The 23,202-nt window shown below is 39.3% G+C and overlaps 1 protein-coding gene across 2 annotated transcripts in view; it reads right to left on the bottom strand.

The window, feature by feature from the left end:
- The window catches only part of BTAF1 (B-TFIID TATA-box binding protein associated factor 1), a 43,055-nt gene extending 25,548 nt beyond the window's left edge, over window positions 1-17,507 (bottom strand). Inside the window, exons 1-8 of one of the 2 annotated variants that reach the window (XM_041415478.1) lie at window positions 17,168-17,507; window positions 8,481-8,604; window positions 7,337-7,451; window positions 4,815-4,961; window positions 2,891-3,054; window positions 2,467-2,603; window positions 1,707-1,818; window positions 367-435 (exon numbers count right to left, since the gene is read on the bottom strand). In XM_041415478.1, coding sequence (XP_041271412.1) covers window positions 367-435; window positions 1,707-1,818; window positions 2,467-2,603; window positions 2,891-3,054; window positions 4,815-4,961; window positions 7,337-7,451; window positions 8,481-8,604; window positions 17,168-17,181 — 882 coding nt within the window. In that variant the 5' untranslated portion in view covers window positions 17,182-17,507. Of the gene's footprint in view, window positions 1-366; window positions 436-1,706; window positions 1,819-2,466; window positions 2,604-2,886; window positions 3,055-4,814; window positions 4,962-7,336; window positions 7,452-8,480; window positions 8,605-17,167 lie in introns of those variants that run through there. The other variant, XM_041415477.1, reaches the window with a different exon arrangement.
- Window positions 17,508-23,202: the final 5,695 nt, after the last annotated feature.

The following is a 23,202-nucleotide window of genomic DNA, read 5'->3' on the forward strand; positions in this document are numbered from 1 at the left end:
TCAAAGTCTTGATGAATCCAAGTTTAACTGCTTAATCTTTTTAACCATAGATTGATGTGATTTTATTTTGCTTGAATTTTAACACTCCTATAATTCATACTTATTTAATGACCCCTTTTCATATCTTTCTCACTCTCCACAAGTATACATTACACATGCTTTCCATTCCCCTTTAAATGAGTCTAAAAAACACTCAAGTTCGCTAGTAGCAAATTTGCCTTGACTATGTAATCTGTATGCACAAATGATACAAGTTTTGATATCTGGCAAAATTTTCTTAAGTTCTACACATACAATGTTTGCATTTCTGTTGAAGCCCTTTTTAAAAAACTTCTAGCTCCACCTTAAATAGTGCATGTGTCTTACCTCCCAAGAAGGGTTAAAGAGATCATTGCACACCTCTTCACAGAAGCTTTCCAGAGGCCATTCATTTGCCTAAATCCATAAAAAATTAAATATGAGATTAAAAAAGAAAGGAATCACGAACATTTCTTATATTGTTGTCTGTGTACACTTAAATGGCATAAAAAAAACTCCAAAAGCTTAAGTACTTTTCTTCATTACTGGACAGAATTTTAAAAATAATCTTCTTGCCCAGCTCAGAAACTTCACCAATTAGCACTGGATCTCTCAAGAAGTTTATGAAGTTTCTGTTAACAGTGTAACCTCGTCTCTATGGGAATTAATTTTGATGTTCTGAAAGTCACCTTTTCTTTAGAAACCATGCTAAAGAAAATTAAGCAGAGTTTCTTATTCCATCCAGTGATCCTTTAAGTTTATGAGCTTTGCCTTTAAAGAACATAATAAGTAAGTCTCAGTTTGAAACATAACACAATTGGGTAAGTGAATCTAGCAATAAACAGCACCCTTTTCCAAACACATTCCACTTTTTGAAAACCAAAGCATATTCACTATCCCAAAATTTTCTACAAGGAAACTGACTTGGCTGTGGAAAGGAATTTTTACTACCATTAGTAAATTCACATCATCACATACACAGAGCAACTGAAAGACAGCTAAAAACCAGCAGCTATTCAGCCTGTAGTTATTAATATTTCAGATTAGTTTTCCAACCATTTTTATGCAAATAAAAATTTAATTACTAAACTATGTCTGGAAAACTATTTTTGTAGGATACAGACTTATCTAGATAAAGTCTTCTCAAATAAACTTCTATGCGTCACTTGTATTCTGGTTTAATATTTCTTCATTTTTAGCTTTTCAGTCTGTTGAAACAAATGCAGTTTTTCCCAAGACTAAGGTAATTGTTTTAATCTTCAACTATTAAAGATAGAATCTAATTCTAAGTTAAGCCTAATTAAAGTACAGCAAAGATTAAATAAAGATTAAATAAGCATTTAGATCAAATTATTTGTGGCTTGCTGTAATCCTACCATGTAAGTGTTTAGCACAGTTTTCCAGTTTAATACCCAGGTCTGACACCTGTAGCCACCTACTCGTGTTAATTTGGGTCACAAACTGCTACCAAAGGATTAAATGTGTTTTCTTCCTCAATGCTGTAACACAGTTAGAAGCTCACTTGCTTCATTATGTATAAAAGTAAACTGGCCATGACATTCTTCATGCCACTTCCCTGAATGCTAAATGGACTAAAGAATTTGGGCACATGAAGGAATTTTGTTTCAAATGGCTCTGCTGAAAAACTGAATGATCTCTCCCTCTAACAGCATAACAATACTTCATACCTCTTCCTGAGCATTTTCTACCAATGTTTTTGAATCTGTGGCAGGCTGGTTGATGACAACATTTGCAACTTTTCTTCTTTTTTCTTCTGGTTCCCCATCAGTGCTGTCATTGCTGAGAAGGAGCAAGTACATGTTTATGAACTTGAAGTATGCTTTAAGGGAAGTAGTTACATCTACAACTGATGTCTTCAGATATAATAAAGTATGGCAAGAATACAAAACAAAGAGGCTTAACACTGAAATATGCAAGTTCGCTGAGTTTATATGTAAAAACAAAAAATCCAGTGAGGAGACAGCAGAATGCTGTCCCAAATTCACAATCCGTATCAGATTTATCCAAGAAACCCAGCAATTCCTAAATAACATCAAGAATTTTGTTCATCATTCATTATGAACACAGTAGATACAATAATATGCCATTATAAACTACAGTGAAGAACACAGCACAAATCAGACAATTGTATATTAAATTTTCAGTCGTTCATTTTCTTAAAATCCCCTGTTTTCATGCATTATTCTCAAGCCATATTTAATAACCACACATTTCAGCTGTAGCATCCCATTATGTCAAGATGCCTCTGGAGCTGGGTCCTCAACAAAGCTCTCCTGGGAACAAGCACTGCACGCAAACTTTCCACCATCAGCACAATTAGCACATAAGAGATTTAAGATGCAAAGACTGTAGGAAGTTTCTCAACAGATAAATCAAATCACAATCCCAGCTTAACAGAAATAAAAGGAAACCAGTTCACTATTATACCTCTTCTCATTAGCTTCCACTGCATCTCTGGATCTTTGCTTTGCAAATAGCTTAGCCATTCTTTTGGCTTTATTCTTTTGTCTACTGCTCATACCAGCTCGAAATTCTGAGTCAATTAACTCAGCAGCCTGAAGAGTCTGAAAAAAAAGTCATTCATTGTCAATTCTTCTTATGATGGAAGTCCTGAAAAATTCTCAAACCCACAACGCTCTCAACTTCCCCAACCCTTCATTTCAAACATTTCAGCAGTTTGACATCAAATAATACTAACAGGCAACTATGGGATGTAAGAACTCAGGAGGCCAAAGCACACCACATTAGGTGCCAATAATCTTATTTAAAATAGAAATATTATAACCACAGAAGCTCAAAGCAAACCCACTGTATTATTCCTTTCAATCAAATAGCCCAAGGTTTTACCTACAGGTTGTTTGTTTACTAGTAAAACTGAAGAAGGAGAATAATCCAAATCTTCATCATTGAACAGATCCTCAGTATTCATTCCAATTGCAGCACCCATATCTAAGCCAAGTTTCTTTTGCAGCAGTTTCCTCTGTCGTGCTATCCTCTCTTTAGGATCAATTTCACCTTAAAAAGGGATTTTAAAAGAAGATGTGTCAGATTTCCAACCAGATATTTTACTGACAACTTGCTGAATGTACATATCAAAGCAAAAATTTACAGGATTAAATTGTACTTGGCTAATACAATCTTCTAAAACAAATCACACTGATACTCAGGAAGACCTTTTCTGCTACTGTAACTACACAAGTACTTCAACTGTGATCAAGCAAGGTTCATTTTGGAAATTAAGAGATGCCACCTCAAGAATGTGTGAAGTTTCAACACATAACTATAGAACACCTAGGCTTTGGGAGCACCTACAATTACATTAAAAATATAAGATTTCAGCATCCAAGTAGAATAAAAAATCCAAGCAACCCAAAACTTGCAGCTGGTAGGGCTGTCAGACTTCACTCTTTACATGCACAGTACAGAAACCAGTAAGGAGACGGTGTTTTTTTCTTGTTTTGGTTTGTTGGTGTTGTGATGTTTTTTGTTTTTTTTTTTTTTCCAATTACCAGCACAAACTTTTAAGTAGATGACCAATATAGACACGATTTTGGAGTGTACACCAATTACAGGCTGAGTAGCAACTAGTAGTTAATATTCTCTATACCAGTACATTTTTTTTAAACATTTAACTGACAAGCAAATACAAGCAACTTCCATTCTTTAAAAAATATTTTTTCATTTCTAACAGCATCTCAGGAATAATTGTCAAAGACTGCTAATTCTAAAGATTAAGTTACATTATGTTCATTCATGTTGTCTACTTACTTGAAAAGGGAAGTTGCTACAGAACACAGAAGAGAAAGCAGACTGTACATTTTCCCATGAAATAAAAAAAGCAGCAACTAAGTATTTTTGTTTCATTTTCCTATTTTTTTGATATTGTACTTCTTATTTATTTTAATTATTTAAGTTTATGTGAAATCATGTGACACTGGAATAAACATCAGGCTTCTATGAACTGAAGGGTTGGGTTTCATTAGATGAGGTGAAACTTGTACACCACTTTATTAATTTAGCTTAAAAGATGGCAAGCAATAAATTAGCAACCAGCCTGAAGAGACAGGACACTGCTCAAGTTTCAGCAGCCACATGTTCTGCTCCTTGCTGAGCTACTGATCTTCTGAGTACCCTGCACAGAAGCCCATCACACACAAGGAACAAAGGAATCAGGGCTACACAGTCAGATTCTTATCAATAGCATCATTTAATTTGGTGCAGAAACTGGTAGCTAGCCTGGAATTAAGAGCAGGGAAGTACAGTAATAGCAAAAAAATGGCTTAGATTAAAATAATTCAGTGCCATTACACTGACAAAGCAACTCTCAGCTAAAAAAAATTACAGAAAAATGTTAGACAAGTCACTTGAAACAAAAAACATCACAAAGGCACTGGTATTTGATCTTCCAACTTTGGCAGTCTTATCACAGTATTTTTCATGCAGTCTTTCTATACTTGAAACCTTCAAGCTTTTAAATAAGCCACATCCTACTTTTGTATGTGGGAACACTGTTCAGGTAAAGAACAAGCAGCGATAGTGCCTGCTCCTTTTAAAAAAGTCTACAGAAATCTTTGATGCTTTTTCAAGTTTCCACCCCTTCTTCCCCACTTACATGCAGTAAGACTGTTATGGCAAAAACCCAGACAAACAATACAGCCCTCCTAAAAAATTGTGTTACTTGAGGAAGAAAATACAAACCACATGTTGGGGAATAGTTTCTGTCATAACTTTTTCAAATCACTAAGTTTTCTTGTCTGCAAGTAAAATATAGATACCTGATTTATCATCTTGGACTTCAAATTCTGCACCAGCAGATCCAAGAAGAGATGCACCATGTTTTAACAACCGACATATATCAAATCTATCAAAACGCAACCGATCTGTTGAAGGTGAATCTTCATTAGGACTTTCTGAGCCTGGTTCTAAGTTGGAAATAAAAATAATATTAAGGACAACATGATGAAATTTTTGTTCAACATTCTGGCAGAAGATAAAGGAAAAACAAGATCTAATATCTCTCCTCGAAAGAATCAGACATACAGCATTTTAATTCCAAGTATAAAGACTCCATTTTCACAAAAACAAACTGAAATAGGTCACTAAATGTACCTGAATAGAAAGAAACAAAATTAACGTTTTTCCCTTGATAAATGTAGCTTTTTAAAATCTTGACCTACCACCAGGCCTTCTCTGTACATACAGGGCCAGCTTACAGTTTTGAACTGCACATGGCTCACAAATAGTATCACAAGCACACCAACACTGCTGCACATCCCCACAGCCAAGCAACCAAAGCTGGGAACCTGGAGAGTGTCTAAACAGGTATGGGAGAAAGGGTTGCTGACACCTGGCTGTGAGCTCTTCTCAAACAGTACCTTTTTCTTAAACACACAATTTTCTTTTCAATTTCATTAACAATCCAAGAGGCAGACGTGCCAGAACTGGACAATGCATTTAAAAGGGTGCTGTACTCTAAGACTAACAGGCTACCCAACTTCCATGTACAAAAGACATGCTAAAAGTAATCCTTGAACTAGACAAGTGAAATGAACTTCTATCCTTGGTAAGATAGAGTATAGAGTAGCAGAGTCCCCACCTGCGGTAGTAGGGGTTGAAACTAGATGATCTTTAAGGTTTTTTCCAATTCAAAATATTCTATGATTTCCTATGATTCTATAACTAAATTATTAAGTATATGGATAAATATTATTCACTAGGAAAGAGAATTGCTCTGGATAAAAACATCTTTCAATAACTTGATTATCAATGTCCTTAAAGAGCTGCAACAAGTGGATAAAGGCCATCCAGTGAACTTAATACATTTAAAAGCTTTTGGCAAGGATTCATATGAAAGAATAAATCAAAAGAACCAGGTTAGCACAGAGCTGGGGATAACATCCTTTTACAAACTGAAAGGTAGAAATTAGTTCTGGTGTCCTCTGGGGAACCAATCCTTTAACTGATGGAAAAGACATTCACTAATGCACTCTTCTGCAAGCACACAGGTGACACTAAACTCTTTTGGGTAGCCCAAAGTCACAATGGCACTAAGGAATCTAAGGAGGACTCTCAGAACAGACTAATGGGCAAATAAGTATGTAAGATGTAAAATGAATAACCTAAACCATGCCTACACAACACTGCATTCAATAAAAATCTTGGAGGCATTTCTGACAGCTTTATTCATCCGTTTATTGAGCAGTGAAAGCCAGGGCAGACAACAAAGTACTGGGTCTCACCAGGAAGGACCCTGATGGCAGGACAAAGCACATCATTTTGTCACTATGTGTAAATTTCAGTACTCCAGAAATGTAGGTAGCCTGTGTGGAGCTCTGCGCATCTCAAGGAGGACACAAGCAAGAGAAAGCACAGAGAAAAAATAAGTTACCTAAAAGACAAAGTAGCTTGTGAGGAAAGACTGAAGAGACTGCAAATCTTCAACACGAAGAGAAGTTGTTGGAGGAGAGCAAATATGATGGCTTACAAAAATAAAGACAATGGACAACGAAAATGCAGAACTTGCTTGTCAAATTCAAAGCCAACAGAACTGGGAGGCACCAAGTGAAACAAATATGAGATCATCTCAAACAGATGTGAGTTTCATTGTTGCTGTTTTAGGGAGTGCGTGTGTCTGTTTTTAAACAAGTCAGTGAATTTCTGGAAACCGTGCCACAAAGTTGTGAACACAGACAGTACCAATGGATTTGGACAAAATCACTCAGTACGTAACTTAACAATACAGAAACTAACATCCCTAATACAACGATTTCAGATGAAAAGAAACAGAACACACTTGAGCAAACTGCCATTTCACCTCTCTCAGAAAGGTGCTCAGATTAAGGGAACAGTGAACAAAAGAGTTTCTGCAAACTATCATGACAAAGTTGATTGGTTAAACATACCACTATTTTACTAGTTATTCCTTTTCTTTATAAAAGCTTTATGAGAGTACAAAGCACAAGCACAGGAATTCTGGAAGAAATAAAGGTCAGGATCAACTGATGAGGATCATCTAAAGCGAAAGGTTTACTTATAGTCCTATGTCCAGAATCATAGACTAGTCTGAGTTGGAAGGGACCCAGAAGGATCATCAAGTGCAGCTCTTAAGTGAGTGGCCCATACAGAGACTGAACCCATGACCTTGGCATTATTAGCACCCTGCTCCAAACAACTTACATGTAAATAAAAGTTTACACTCCTAAAAAACCAAATGACACAGATGCCTTGAAAAGTCTCATATCACAGACAGTTTGCCTAAGATAAACAATGAGTTATACACAATTAATTTAAGGAGCACCTTGTTTTGAGTATGGAGTTGGATTCCACTCGGGTACATTTTTCACTATCGCTTCGACAGCCTGGCCAGCCGCAATTCGAGTATCCCAATTCGTACTTCTTAAATACACTAACACCTTGAAGGAGAGATTAATAATAAAGAAATATTTGCTTAACATGTACTTTCAAAAAAATCCATCAGCTGTTATGCTCTATGAAAACACAATTACTTTAATGCTACGGATTAATACAACATTCAAAACAAAAACACAAAGGACAAAAAAAAACAAACCAAGAAATGCCACCAGCCTTCTCTATATTGCTCAGTGCTTAGCAGAACACTTGCCAGAGCCAAATCTTAAGACTTGTAAGATATATTTAGTACAATCAGTTGAACTGAAGCTTGACTTCCTCCAGGTACTGAACAAGGCTTGAGACATGTTTTTATTTTTTGGGTTGGTTGGTTTGTTGGGTTTTTTTCTACAAGGAAGCATTCAAAATTGATTAACAGACCTTAAAACCCTGAAGTCATTTAACCCAAGAAGAGATACAACATGGGTCACTTGAAGCAATATATGCTCTTCAAAACTAATTTATCACTATGTCACACATCTGGAAAAACTATTTCTTTCTCTGAAAGCAGTTTGATACACATGATTCCACGGCCACTCTGTTGACAGCATCAATTGTGGTGAGAACACAGGTTCAGTAAGAACAGAACTGAGGTCACTGAGCCATCTCCATCTGTCAGATAGACTATTTTTGCTGGTTTTACTAGACTTGGTCAGATTGAAGTCTCAAGCTAACGGAAAATTCTTCCCAACTTCCAACTCTTTTAAAGACATGCAGTCTCTGACTTTTTTAATGCTTTATTACACAAGTAATAAACTTTAAAGGCAAGTGCAGAAATCTTTGTAAGGCAGCAGAGCTTCTCTTTATAGAAGGTCTGAACTCACAGCAAATGCTGAATATGAAACCTCACTTACATAATCATTTCAGAAGCTGACAGAACAGTACCTTTAACAGAAGCAGCCCCTAATTTTCTTCATTCTCTTATTTTTGAAAAACCTAAGACCACAATGCATTTTCTTCTTCCCAAAGAAGCACACCTCTTTAAACTAGTTTGATTCTCACCATTAAAGTACTAGGGAAAAACATATGCTTACTTTAGATAAGAGATTATTCAGTTCATGAGGATGCAGTTTCACTACTTCCCCAAGTTGCTGTGCAGCTGCTTTTCTTGTTACAGGTGTTGTACCAGTGTCCAGTAAAATAAAGAGACGATCAAGCCTAAATGTGATTGACAAAAACCGAAAAGTTATGCTATTCATAGCTCAGCTGTCCATTTCTATTAATATTCCCCCACATTTTTCAGTTTATATAACTCAAAGAGAAGAGATGTCTGCCTGAAGACTGTCAGTTGGCAGGGTGAATAATGTACTATTTTTCTAATACTAAGCATAGCTGTTCTAAAAGCACATTTAATTTGATAACAAAAAAAGTAATTGTAAGAAATGCTAGTTTAAAAAATCTTCAGTTACAAGAAAAAAATCAATCATTCCTGTCTTTGTTCTGTGATAGAACATTTTCAATCTTGAAACACAAATATGCTGTAAGTGATCATCAAATTCTATTTGATAGAAAAAGCAGAGGACTCAGCTGCTCCTATTGTGCATTATCACTTCTACTGGCATCACTGCCTCACAGCCTGTCATCTGTAACACCAAACTCTGCTTCTCCAGGATGATAAATTTTTACTTTTCACATCTTTTCCCCTAGTTACCCAGAATACATAAAACCAAATTTCTTGTATTTACATCTTGGAAGTCCTCTGATGGCTTCTGCTCTACCCACAAAATACAGGGATTTAACCAGATTTGTTTGCACAGTAACTCTGTATTTACTGAAAGACTCCAATCATCTATTTGTAGAACAATTAATTTCTTCCTTGTTTAGTTACTGAATGAGAAATAAAGTGTATCTTTACGTACATATTCACATAACTATCTAGATACTCAAACCTATGACTGAAGTTTCAAGTATTCATTATTCCCTCCACTATCAGTGGATGGATCAGAGCTCTCAATGAGTGCCAAGTTTATGCTTTAGTTATTGGGCAGTATGAGGTTATTACTGAATATGAATCTAGAACCTGTTCACACAGTGCAATTAAAATTGTTCATTCCAGCCTTATCATAGAAGTATTCCTTCAAGAACTGCAACAATACAAAACCAGACCTTGAACAACAGTGAAGCTCACCTAGACCAGCCTGGCAGAATAAAGATATAGGTATCCTGGACAACCTGTCTTCATAAATACACATTCTTGGTTTGAGCACACAGAGGAAAGGACAAATGCCTTGTCCCTGTTAGTTGCTACTAATTACATTTCATGTAAATTGCCTTTGACATTAGCTCAAATAATAACAAACCTCTTTCCAGCATCACTGGATTTTGGATGCTTAAACGGCACTTAATCCTGAGTATACCTTAATGGGTCACAATACAATAGGAGTTGCAGTGCAGGACCAAGGCAATACCAAAACCCAAATACTCATAACTGGAGGTATTAGATCAAGTATTCATTAGATTTAAAGTAATTATAACTTTTTAGACACAATTCTGCTATCTGCCATCCTGGAAATAATTCTCTTCCTACTACTAAAATAGGTGAGCTTATTTCAATCCTGTTAGATAAAACTAGAGTTTCAATTACTATGATTTACTAGTTAGTAAGTTTGTTTTAAAGACACAAAAATTAAACCCCAGATATATGTAACCCAGCAGTTTTGTGTGATCAGACAGTCAAGAAGAAAAAAGCTTTACAGATACAACACTTCTGATTCCCTGATAGTGGACTAGTCATGAGAAACATACCAGTATTTTTTCTCCAGTACTTTTGACAGTAATAACCCAACCTGATTTGCAGCAGTCACTATTATTCAGTACAAAGCACAGTGGATTTCAAAAGAACCACTGTTTGCCCCAACTCCCTCGTTCTTACCCCTTTCATTCTTCAGCTCTCTGTGAAACTTCGGTGTTCCGTACTCAAGTTTGCCATTTAGTATCATACGCTCCTTTAATCATCAAATTATCTTTTTTTTATCTCAAAGTCAAGCACAATGTGTAACTGTGACCACTTCCCCAGCTAGAACTCTTCATGAGTCAAAACAGGAGGAAACCACTAAGTCAGCCTACCTTCAAAAACACAACTTGAATTCCAGACGTAGCTACAACACTACACCCTCACTCCTGAAACCCACAACTTTCTGAAGCTGTGTTACCTGCAAAATACAGCTGGTTTTCTTGAGTTTTCTTTAACCTACAGTGTGCTTGGTTTGGCAGTTGTTATTTTAAATTGTAATCTGCTCAACTTACACACAAATGCAAACCAAACAAAAAAAAATCTTTCACTTGTCTGACATCACTACAGGAAGGTTTCAGCTTTCAACTCCAGCAAAATACATGGAAACAGGATCAGCGAACACAGCCAACAAGATCTGACTAACAGTAGTCCTGGTCACACTCTTTTCCTCCCGCAGGAGGATGTAAAATTCCCAAACTGATATCTTGGAACTATTAAGATTTTCAAATTGAGTGTTGGTGCTGCTGCAGCAGAGCATGGCAGAGCCTGAATTCTGCATGAGTTGGAAGGGTAGCACTGAAAAAGCTGTCTATGATCAGCAGTGGTTGCTGTTTTTCAAATTAAAGCTTTCAGTCTGAGTTTCATTAAGAATGAAAAAAAACCACTAAAAATTCCAAACAAATTAGTTTTGAATACCTGCAGTTTAAAAAGTAGTTTCTTAAGTTCTGACAAGGTTTTCATTTTAAGAACAAACTAGCAGTCTCTAAACAAGTTACTAAAGCCAAAGAGAACCAAGTTTTCTAGTGGCACCTGATTCTCTGCTTCTCATGCTAGACAGTGCTGTAGGCAGGGCACCACGTGCCTCACATCATTCCCAGAAGTGTGACGCAATGTGGTAGAGTGAGATGCTCTACAATGCAGATAAAATGTTTAATTATTTTATTAAATATGTCAATTCTGTCAAAAAAAATTGTTCTAAGCCTATGGAACACACAAGCAAACAACAGAAACACAATGAATACTTTGGGGGCAAAAAGATTAAAACAAAAAATGTTTATAAATTATTATGAAAAATAACTGTACATTATTATGAACATTAGAAATGTCCATATAGTCCATTAGAAATGTTTCTGACACAGACATCAGTGCAGGTGCTTAAGAACAGGCATCCAGTATCATTTGAGATGCTTCACCTACAGAAGAGCAACCACAACTAAGTGGTGGCACTTTCCAGGTACCACAATGATTCCATCTTCTGGTCACCAGTTTTGCACACTCAGCATTAAACCAAGCTAGACATAACCCTCACCCAGGCACAGGAGGAAAATAAATGACATGTTCTGTTCTTCATGCTAATCTGCAGATCTCTGCTGCTGCCCCAAACAGAGGGCTGATCTCCATTTGAAGGGACAGTTGTCATACTATTTAAAGTGAACCTTATGGCAGTCCTGTGGAAACAGGATGATGTGGATTTGAGAGCCCTTCAGCTCCAGAGGCATTAGAAAGCTAGTAGATGGATAATTAATGCCAAGGTACAGGTGTAAGCAACAGCCTCTTCAAAATGCTTCCAAAAGCACACACATGCAGCTGCAATCTATAAAGATCCCAACTGTGCCAGTGTAAATGTTCTGACTGGACTGGGTGCCCACAGGACTTCAGAGGACAAAACTTCCCATTTGTTACTTTCAGTGAGTGGAGGCTTAAAAGGGACAGTGACCTGCCACTGCTGCCCATGAAACAACCTGTTTGGACTTTACATCTCTGTGCCCCAGCATGTAAAACTATCCTGACAGCAACCTCTAATAGTAAAGGCCATCTGGTATGAACAGCATGCAACTACATATCCTCAATACTTAGCATATCCTCCAAGCCATTAAAATTGTGTGACTGTACAAAAATCCTTACTGGCATAGTCCCTGGAACAGTAATGCCAAGCTTTGCCTAGAGCTCTTTGAAAAGCTGCTACCTAGCACCCATCAGAAGGCAAGGAAATCCTCTTAGGAGTTGATATTTCCAACATTCAGAAAACTTCCTCCCAGGCACCATTTCTTAATACAGAAATAGCCCAGACACCTTGAAAACACCCCTAAATTAAACTTCAGACTTGACAAGGGTGAAATTCAACCTAAGTTCTAATGGAGTCTGACTTTTCTTGTTGACCTGACAGCCCTCTGCTGTCATCATTTGGTCAAATCCCAGCTTGGTCAGCTCTAAACACTTGCTCACATGAACGGTTAAGTAATCAAATAAGCAACCTTCAAATATAGAATCAGCCAGTAAGAATAAAAAAACCACTCAACAGAATTCAGAACAAAACCCAGAAGTGCAATGATACACAAAGAATGGATTGTGATTTTACTTCTCCTAGGTGTGCAAACAGTTATGAAGGTGGAACTGTGAATGATGAAAGATCTTGTTTCCTACACAGCAACTGAAGGAACATCTGGAATGAAACAACAGCTCCATGACCACACCAGGTCACAGTACTACACACTGCATATGGAATCCAACCAAATGCTAAAATTAGTATAATTAATTCCATATGGACTGTGTATTTCATGTATGACCTACAACTTTATGCTGTACAAGTTTTACTTGTTAACTATTACATATGTATCTACAACTAACAATGCACCCAAAATGTGACCAATTACATTCCAAAACCTGCGAGTGAGAACTGCAACTTGAAGCAGCTGCCAGGGACAGACTAACACAAGATGTGTATCAGTAAGTTACAAAGTGAACACCTCAATGACTACTCAAATTCCATCTGCTAGAGCAGGTTGGCATTCTTATCAGCACGCAATCCTGACTTTCAATTTTCACTTCAATCCATTAGAAGGAAAAGTGTGTCTGAGAAACTGAGAGCTCCATCTCATTTGGGCAGCAGTGCACATGCTAGCTCTGCTTTCCCCCTTCCCAAGACTGTATCAGCCCTCCCACATAGAGCAGCACAGAAGGCAGTCCACTGTTCTGGTCTTCAAGTTAATCTCCCCAACAAGGGAAGAGTTACATTATTCTCCCCCCCTTTGAGTCTGAACTCCCATAAGCACACTGTTATAGAACATCTATTCTAATGCTTTGGGCACAGGCCTTTAAGCAGTAGTGAACACATACTTGTTTTTTATGCAAGAGCAGCCATGAAGTAATAGCTTCCACAGAAGCTAAAAGCTGAATGCCTCATAGAGAAAGTCTGTGATAACCTCAAAAAAATTCTAAAAGGTATACAATGCACATAAGAGATTTTTGATGCAGTATTCAAATTGAAATGTTACGTAAGTAATGATGCCAGCCAGTGCAGCCACTTGTTCTTGGGAAGTCACAGCCCTAAACTTCAGAAGCTGAGCGCAATACAAGAGGCCTGCTGAGTTCCCAGGAGCTTTACTCTCACAGCCTTTTGACATTATTTATTTTAAAATAAAAACTAGGTTCCTAATCTACACATTACCAGTCATACAAAAATTCAAGTAAACAAAACCACTGAAAACTCTAGAAAACAGTATTAATCTTACACAGATCAAATCAGGAATGGGTTGCAAGAGGAGCACATTACGCTCTCTGTATTTCTGTAAGGAACTATCTTGAACATATCCTGAAGAGGTTGTCTTCAAGATACTTCAGTGAGAACTTAAAAGGATACACCAACTAAAATAAAATTGTTTACTCTTAATGCACCTTACCAGCCTCTTAATTTTGTTACATTTGACAAGTACATTGGTTCTCCTTCATACTGCAAAGGCACTCAAAACCAGGAGAAAGGCATTAACACTTCGGTGTTAGAATAACACAAGTTGCCTTTGAACACATTAAGAAACTGGAAAAAAGTTTTAGTAGATACTGAAGGACTATCATAATTTTATTACCTACTGAAACTCTACCATCCTGAGTAATCTATGAATTGTCATCCTCTTGGAAGTATTACTTTTCCTTTTGAAGTATCTCAGAAGATCACTAGTGAGCCACTGCAATTGTTCACTTGGATCATGCACTTTGCAGGAATGAAGCTGAAGCAAAACTTCTCACTTCCTTTTTTCCTTCTCAGTTCCACTATCAAAAACATTGGGATTTTTTTATTAGCTATGCAAATATTATACTATTTAATCTGTAAGATGAAGTAAGTGGCAGAGATTGGTGACAGAAGCTAAGGCCTACCAAATTAGTTTGCACATTCACAGAAGGAATACCGACCTTCCCACCCACCTATCCCTACTTCTGGAGGATGGTGTTCATTAGTCTTTCCAGCATAAACTACCAAAGAGATGAACATATACAGTACAAATATTCTGCAACAACTTTTGGGATGAGGTATCTACTGTTTCACTTTATGTCTGTTTTCTGGAGCATCAACACAAATGTTTTAGAGAAGGTCTTCAAACCATGTAACATAAAATGCAGAATTAAATACCAGACTTTTTTGTCAATAGGTTACAATTACTTTGAAGATGACCTTACTAATAGCAAAGCTGCAACTTCTCCATCTAATTTGGAGGTATTTCAAAGCATTCCCTATGTTTTTTTGCATCTCCCTGAACAGATTAGGGTTTTGAGAAAGGTTTTCAATCGACCAAAAAACAGAAACTAAACTTTCCTGGGAAAACAACCACCTGATAATTTATTAGTTTGAGAATGTAAAACTACTCCAACCCTCACTTCCAAAAAAAGTTATTTTTAGAATAGTTGTTCCAATATAGAATTACCCCTAATGAAATGATTGTTAATAGCAATGCTTGGTATGCACTCCACAAGGACTGCAGGCTTTAGAGAAAGATTAAATTGAGTCAGCCTCTTCCTCACTCTCCAAACTTGTACAGGTAAACAGGCATTTAACAATGAAATATTATGGTAGTCCATTAAAAAAAATGTAAAAGTAAATACCTATAGGAAAAGTGGAATAAGAACAGATGCTGGACCAACTAAACTGAACAAAAAATAGTTATGTTGTTATATACACAAGTGCACAAACAATTATTTGCAATATGTCTGAAAGGATCTTTGAAGTTCAATGTTCTGAAGTAAGAGGTGAAGAAAAGTATCTTTATTTACAAAAGCAGCACTGACACTGTATCAGTGCCCCTATGGTCCAGCAGCAGAAAGGAAACTCCATTTATCAGGAGCTGCTGTCTAACTTCAAAGGGACACTGACAGACAAAATTTACACATTATCACTTCTTACAATTACATAAACATTGGTGCTCACCAGGAATAGTAAAGATGTTACAGCACTGCAAAATGTGTATCCTTTTACCTAAGTTACACGTGAAGCTGAACCGACTCTACCACCTCACCAGTATTACAGCACCTCCACTGACACTGAATACCTTGTGTTCAATTGTGCAACATTTGGATACCACAACTATAATCTGAAGCAATACATACCACTACTACCAACACAGACCTTTCAATCCTTCACACTGAGTTTTGAATGAGCCACATCAAGTTTTACTTTCAGTTCCCAAAAGGTGTTAACTAAATCTCTGTACTGCTGCTTTTTTGGTAACTGAAATGGAAACCAGCCTTTAGAGCAGACACAGCCTCAGCACACAGCTGAAAAGCTCTATCTTGATATTCCTGTTAGCCCCCATATCACATATACAGTAGCAAAGTTGGTTAAGCAGACTGACCAGACCGATGTAATTAGACAACTCCTCTACTCTACGTGATGACTTTTTTTAATGTATATGATAATCTTGTCACAGCAATCCTTACTACTTCCACGTTCTTCTGGACAGATTTGAAGGATGAGAAAAAGCCACAACAAACATATAAGAAGTTGATAAAAAAATAAGAGTAGAAAAAAACAAAGGGATACTTTGTAGAAACTACAAAGCTTAAAATAAAACACCTGCTACTAGAAATCTCTAAAAGATGCATTGCTGCCATTAATTTTGATGAAAAAATGGATTTCCATTACAAATGTGCACACCTTTACTTTGTTACATAGAATTGCAAACTTATTCACACACAGCTACTGAAACAGAATTTACTTTTGTGATAGCACTTAGGAAGTAGAGATACTATAACACGTGACTTGAAGCTAATCTATCACAAGCTTAATTTGGATTTATGGTTTCCTTTCAATTATCCTGTTCAGAAGCTTAACCCGCCTGCTTCACACACACACAGAGTAAAAAAAAAAAAAAAAAAAAAAAAAAAAAAAAAAACAAAAAGAAATTTGTGCTCAGCATTTTTTATAAAACAGCTCTGTTAAGACACACCTCTGTATCTGTGAGTGCTTTAAACGCTGGCACACCCCAGAGCACATGTGTGCAAGCAGATACTGCCCAACATTTTGAGGCAGAGCCAGAATACACTGATCACTTTTCTCCATTAAAGCCTGTTTTATTTTGGTTACTTTACAACTAAGGGTCTAAAACGCAAAAACGGTTTCTCGCCAGTTTTTGGGACTCAGTATAATAATTTCCTATCCCCTAGCAGTTTAGCCACCCTAGGAAAGACTGGCCAACAAAACGAAGGTGTCGAATTCAGGAGGAAGCCCGAGACGCCCCAGGCAGAGCCCCTGCGGCCCGAGGAAGGGACGGGGCACGGGAGTCACCCCAGGCCAGGACGCAAAGCCAGGCGCCAGAGCACGCAGCCCCCCCAGACCCCAGCGGGGCCGCGGCGGGGTCTCCGCAGGCTCCCGAAGCAAAAGGAGATGGAACGCGGGCAGCCCTCCTCCGCCCCCCCCCACACGAGGCCACACGGAGAGCCGGGAGCGCCGGCTCGCCGCTCTCGGCCCTACTTCCCCCATTCTTCCCAGCTCCCACCGACCTGGAGACGGCCATGGCCGCCCGGAGCCGGGCCGGGCCGACGGCGGGCGGCGGGACGGGGGGGCCGGGGTGCTGCCCGGGCGGAGGGCGCTGGGCCTCGCTCGGGCCTGGGGCGCCGCACCCGGCCTCGGCCCCGCCGGCGATCCGCGGGCGGCGGCTGAGCGCGGCAGAGGCCGGCGGCGGTCGGAGTGTCACTCCCCCGGGCGGGGCGGCGGCAGCGTGGGCGGCGGCGGCGAAGGACCCTCGGAGCGCGGGTTAAAGCCTCGATTCCCCCATCACCGGGGCGAAGCCCAATGCCTGGTTTTATATGAGCAGCCATCTTGTATTTATTCCCTTCCTCCATGAGAGCCGCTTCCTGATTGGCAAGAGCGCCCAGCCGCAGCCAATGGCGGGAGCGCTTCTAAGAGCAAGGAGGGCGGGAGCGCGCAGCGCCCGCACTGAGCAGGATCGGCCATGGAGCCCGCCGGGCCGGCTTGGGGGGCGCTGGCCTCTGCCGGGGCGTTCTATCTGCAGGGCGATGGAGGGGGGCGAACTCAAAGGAGAGCGCCCCAATCCCGAGCCCCGAGTGGAGAAAAGGACACGACAACGCGGAGTAAACGCTTTTCCTTCCATGTCCACTGGGTGGTGGCCCTTCTGCCCCGCCAACACGGTGAAAGAGGGCGGTCGGTATTCCCCGAACCAACGCCGCACCCCCCTCTTGCCAAGGTCCGCCGTCTATAGGCCATGCCCGCTGCTGCGGCGCGAAGTCGCTGCCCGTGGGACTACAACTCCCGGCATGCCCTGCGCTGTGGCCGGGCTCGGTCGCGCGGCCCCGCCGTCCTTGCGGGCGGGCGCCGCTCTGGAGCCCCCGCAGCTTGTGGCGGCTGTGACACAGCGGGCTGGTACCGCTGAGGGCTCATGGCACACGAGGGTGGCAACACCCAAGGGTTTATAAGCGTCGCCAGCCACTCCAGGCAGCGACGGGACTGCTGGTCCGGCCCGGTCACGGCGCCTCTGTGAGGGGCCACGTTCTTTCCCGCTCTCTGCCGTCGCCTGAGCTGGGCCAGCGGCCCGTCCTCCCAGCCCGGCGGGCCCCGGGCGATGCTGAAGGATCCCTGGAATCCAGCCCGGCAGTGCCCCTTGTCCCGGGCAGGCACACCAGGCTCCCAAGTGCTCGCTATCAGCTTCCATCAGATCCAGATTAAGAAATTAGCCTTCGACTAATCATTTAAATTAATGGTCCCAGACTGGTACATAAAGTGAGCTGACGCAGGTAACCTTTCATGTGATAAGCTGGAAACAAAAGAATAGTTTGGTTTTTTTTTCTCTAGTGGCATAAACTTGGATAAACACATGAATTTGCATAGTGCTGTATGATAAAGTTTTCCTCTGCAGCCCATTGTGGCGTGAGTGTTTCACCCCCAACCCTTCTAGAGGCATTTCTGCTCACCCCAGCCTTTCTGGTTTTCTCCCTCTCCCCGGGGAGTTAACTCTTCTTGCATGTGCTCACTCATTCCGTCCCCACGAGCACATATTCCAAACAAGCATTCTAATGCTGGCTGCATTATCACTGTCTTTTGACAGTTCTATCAAGCCACTGGGATATAATGCTTCAATCTATCCTTATCCATGCAGGTCCAGCCTAGGCTTCAGCCTTTCCTAAAGTGTGCCCGGGGTGCCGCTTTCCTGCCTGTCTCTTCTGCCCTTTGGTGGGAGCACTGTGGCAACTGGAAACTGGCATTGAAGTGGCCCCAGACACTGGCAGTGAGAGTCAGCCTGAGGCCTCTGAGCAGAGAGTGTGGCCAGAGCAAACCACAGACCTGTTTTTCAGCGGTGGACATGGGTTTTGTCACAGTGCTACACTCAATGACCCAGGTAATGCCTTTTGCCTCTCACGGTTCTGATGCAGTAACTACCTTTAAATAGATCAATATACCCTCTGTAGCTGAATACGCACAAAAAAGTACAGTGGATTTAGCTGGAGGCCAAGAGCCTCTCACCAGAATACTCCAAAACCTCCCCGCACCTTCCTTTCTGCCCTTGTGTTGCAGGTGCACCTGCCTGGGTCCCTGCCCATGATCTCAGGCCCTCTCCTGTGTGTGTATGTGTTTGGTTTAGCCACGTATGGGGAGGGAGGCAGGGAATTGGGGTAGGGAGCAGCAAGGAACAGACTGAGGGTGGAGATATTTTCCTTGTATGTTTGGTGCTGTTGACATGGATGTATAGCAAACATCCCTGATAGTATTTCCGTGTTTGTTCAGCCAGGAATCAGCAGCCATCCTGTCCTACTGTGGACGTTATTGAAATGATCCTCAGGTGATATTTCCAATTCTAACACCTTATTTCCTCTTAGGTTCCTTAAAAACAGTTTTAATAGCAGTCAAGGCAGAGGGCACATCAAATATGCAATAAAATTTGTTTTGGACAGCTCCTACCTGATAAAAATAAATGCAGTGAAAATATTGGTGGTGGGTCATATGCACTGAGTACTTGTTGAAATTATGATAAACTGCACTTCCAGCAAAACAATCTGCAAAAAAAAGAATGATCTGTTATAACAGGCATTCTGGACCCACACACAGTTCATTCAAGTATCACATCATATATATTTGTATTTTGACATGACATTTATGTAAAGCACATCATTACTTAACCGTTCTCTCGTATCTTCTGCTCAATCCTTTCCCTACACCCTATGAAAACTAATTCTTCTTTTTCCATGCATCTGTTCAGCGTCTCTGTAAGTCACACCAATTTTGTTTGCAATTTTTTTTGACCTATTTTTCAAGGACTACCTATACATTTCCTTCCTTCCTCTTCTGTTAAAAAAATCCCCCCAAAATCTCTTGTGTGCCAGAATATTCTCTCCAACCTGCTCCTAAATTAAATAAAACTCAGTAATTTCACTCCTTTGGTATTAATCCTTTGGTTTTAATCAGTAGTTCCTGCATCCACCTCAACTGTTTTTATTTTGCTGTCTTCCTCCTGCCAGCTGTGTTCACCTGCAAACTCTTATTGCCTGGGCTGCAGATGCACAGTGACAGAAGCTCAGGTATGTGCCCTGCTGGCTGCCAGAGCCCAGGCAGAAAGTGCTGCAGCCTCCAAGAGCTCCAGCTGTGCAAACAGCAGATGACAGAGGCACCGTTTTTCAGGTGGAATCCCCCTGATTAGACCTGACAGAACGTAATCTTTTACATGTTCTGGACTTTAAGAAAACTAGCTTCCAGTTAGTTTTTTATGTCCTGAAGGTTTGTAGATTTGTATTGCTCAGGATCACACCAGTAGCCTCTCTGTGGTGGTAGATATAACATTTGCTGCCTTTCAGTTTGATAAAAAGAGATTATTTTCATAATAGCTTGTATGTATTTTAGTGTCTGTTATTTAATTTCCAAATTCCCTTGGAAAACTTGTCTGAAGAAAAGCTAGTCTTAGAAGCTTGTCCCTGCTTAGCAGTTTGCTTAGACAGCTTCTCTGCTGGTGTCTTAATCACTATGATTATTTTGATAATCTGGGGAAAAATTTCTGGGAGATACATTTATGCAGTATGAACTTATGCAAGTAAACCATGCAGGTTCTTTGCAACATGTATTTCTTAGTAATGCTTTCTGTTCTGAGGTCTGCAAACTAACTAGGTATCTTGTAGACTATTTCTAACATTTAAGCTTTAAAGTTCTTGTTTGTTTTGATGTATTTAACTGCTTCTTCTTCAGCTATTATTTAATCTTCTTTGATTTTATTTGATATTTTATATCTATAGGTTAGGCCCCTCTTTACTAGTGTTGTTAAAATCAGAGTTCTAATTGCTGAAGGATTTTTTTTCTTGAGTAATCTTGTTTCTTGCTAGCTAATAGTGTCTCTTGCTATTCTGCTTGATTTTTATTTAAAGGTGTATTTATTTTTTCACTAGTTTCCATGCCAACTCTCATGGCTTTTAATTGTCTCATTTTTACTCCAAGGAGGTTTTTTTTTAGTAGCTACACAACCTTCTTGAAAGCTTCTTTATAGAAAGTCAACTTGTTCATGGCCTTCCTTTTAAGTTCTTCACAATAAGTGCTGGTGGCTGCAGGCTGGATGCTGACTGACAGTTCTCATAGTTTAGAAACACCTCAGACAAGGAAGTGCTGGATTCTGAGAGACAAACCAGGGCAAAGCATTGCCACCCACAGCATGCAGCAGCAACATTTCTGAAAATGGTTTGATGGGCTTCAGTGGATTGCAATAACCACTAGGTAGTGAAAATCACCAACATCTAAAAGATGCCCAATGTTGCCAGAGCTGTGTAATTATCTCATTAGATTTCATTACCTCTGATCACATTTAGCATTGTCAATTTGCGACAATTTTCCTGAATGAGAGGCTTGTGATAAGACAAACAGAGAGGGAAAACTTGTGTTTCTCTTCTTGTGATTTTCTCCTCTCAGGGATTTTATCTCTCAGGGATTTTATGCATATAATTCGCACAGACTTGATCAGAAGTGTTGCTTCTTGCCCATCTCCATTTTAAACAGATATTCTGTGCAACTGATCAACCTTGTTGTACAAGGTTGTACAACCACCTTGTTTTAGTAGCCATGGACTCTAATTTCTTCAGCATTTAGTTCCATGGTCATGAAATTCCCATTTTCTAACTCAGCTCTATTTTCCACCCTATCTTATAACACATGAAGACATAAATTACTGATATCCTTTGGAAACCTTTTATGTACAAAAACTGTAAGTTTCTTAGTTTTTCTAGCAATTATCCATGCTATCCTAAGTTAAATAAATATTTTATAGTTTGGGTAGTTTATTGTTCCTGTGGCATTTTAGGAAATAGTGTTATCTATCCATTGCACACCGTTGGTCTTTTTTTTCAAACAAGCTGCTTTGTTTACATTTAAAGCCTCCCTCTTTTAACTCCTCTGTGCATGGAACTACACAACTTTCTATGTCAAGAAAGTAACTAAAGTAAATTTACATTCAGTAAATAAACTTAATACTGAAATATTAAGGGATTAACAGTAATAACTTCCATGGACAATTGCATCTTTATACCTGCTCTCTCTGACTGACATTTATGATAGCAGAGATCTCAATTTAGTTATACATAGAAATATATTTATTTGATATTTATAATGCACATACACCTACATTTATACATAGATATACATACATATATACACCTATATAAAAATGAATTTAGTATTTCATATCCAGAAGGAAAACTGAAGGGGAGAAAAACTCATGTCTAGTATCTAATTGGACTTGTTTGGATCAACGTAACAGATACAAAGGAGCCAGTCAGAGACAAAAAGAAAGGGAAACAATGAGGTCAGACTCTTCCTATAAGTCTGCAGGTCTTTCTACGTAGTCCTGTAGAAAAATGCAACATGAAAATAACATGAGAGAAGCAACTAGAGACCTTTTAGTAAGTTTTTCTATTATCTAAAGTTGTGTGGTTTTAAGGGCTTTTTTTAAATTTAATTTCAGTAGTCTGATTGTTCTTTATTTTTTCATGACCTAATGCAAGAGGGACATTAGTCTGTGCAGTTAAAAAAAAAAAAGTGCATATAATTCCAGTGTGCACAAACTGAATACAAAGAGCATAAATAGAAAAGCACCTCTGTCATCAGGGACATAAGGATTCAGAAGCACACTGTAATGCTGAATAAACAAGGCCAGAGGTTTCACATCTAGTCCAGCTCTTTCCAAAAGCTGCTGCTTTTCAAAGATAAAAAGGAAAGCTAATCTGTGGCCATCATCACAAGTTCTGCAGCAGTTAATGAGTTTAAATTAGATTTAAAAACAAGTCTGGTGCACGTACCCTTTGCTCTCTATATTTTTTAACTCCTATATTTAAGTGATAGAAAGCAATAACTGTTTTTCTTTTACTTTAATCTGCAAATATTGTTTCTCAGAATATTTTTTAGGCCTATGAAAGATTTCCAGCATGTAGTGTGAATATCATCATTTAACATTTACTGTATACCAGAATTGCTACTGAATATCTACAACATGATGTTGATACCAGGATGGGATGGTCCTATTTTTCATCTGAAGTGTGCAGACAAGGATCAA

This window comes from Onychostruthus taczanowskii, unplaced genomic scaffold (genome assembly GCF_017590055.1).
Source record: "Onychostruthus taczanowskii isolate IOZ18803 unplaced genomic scaffold, ASM1759005v1 scaffold5, whole genome shotgun sequence".
NCBI classification, from domain to species: Eukaryota; Metazoa; Chordata; class Aves; order Passeriformes; family Passeridae; genus Onychostruthus; species Onychostruthus taczanowskii.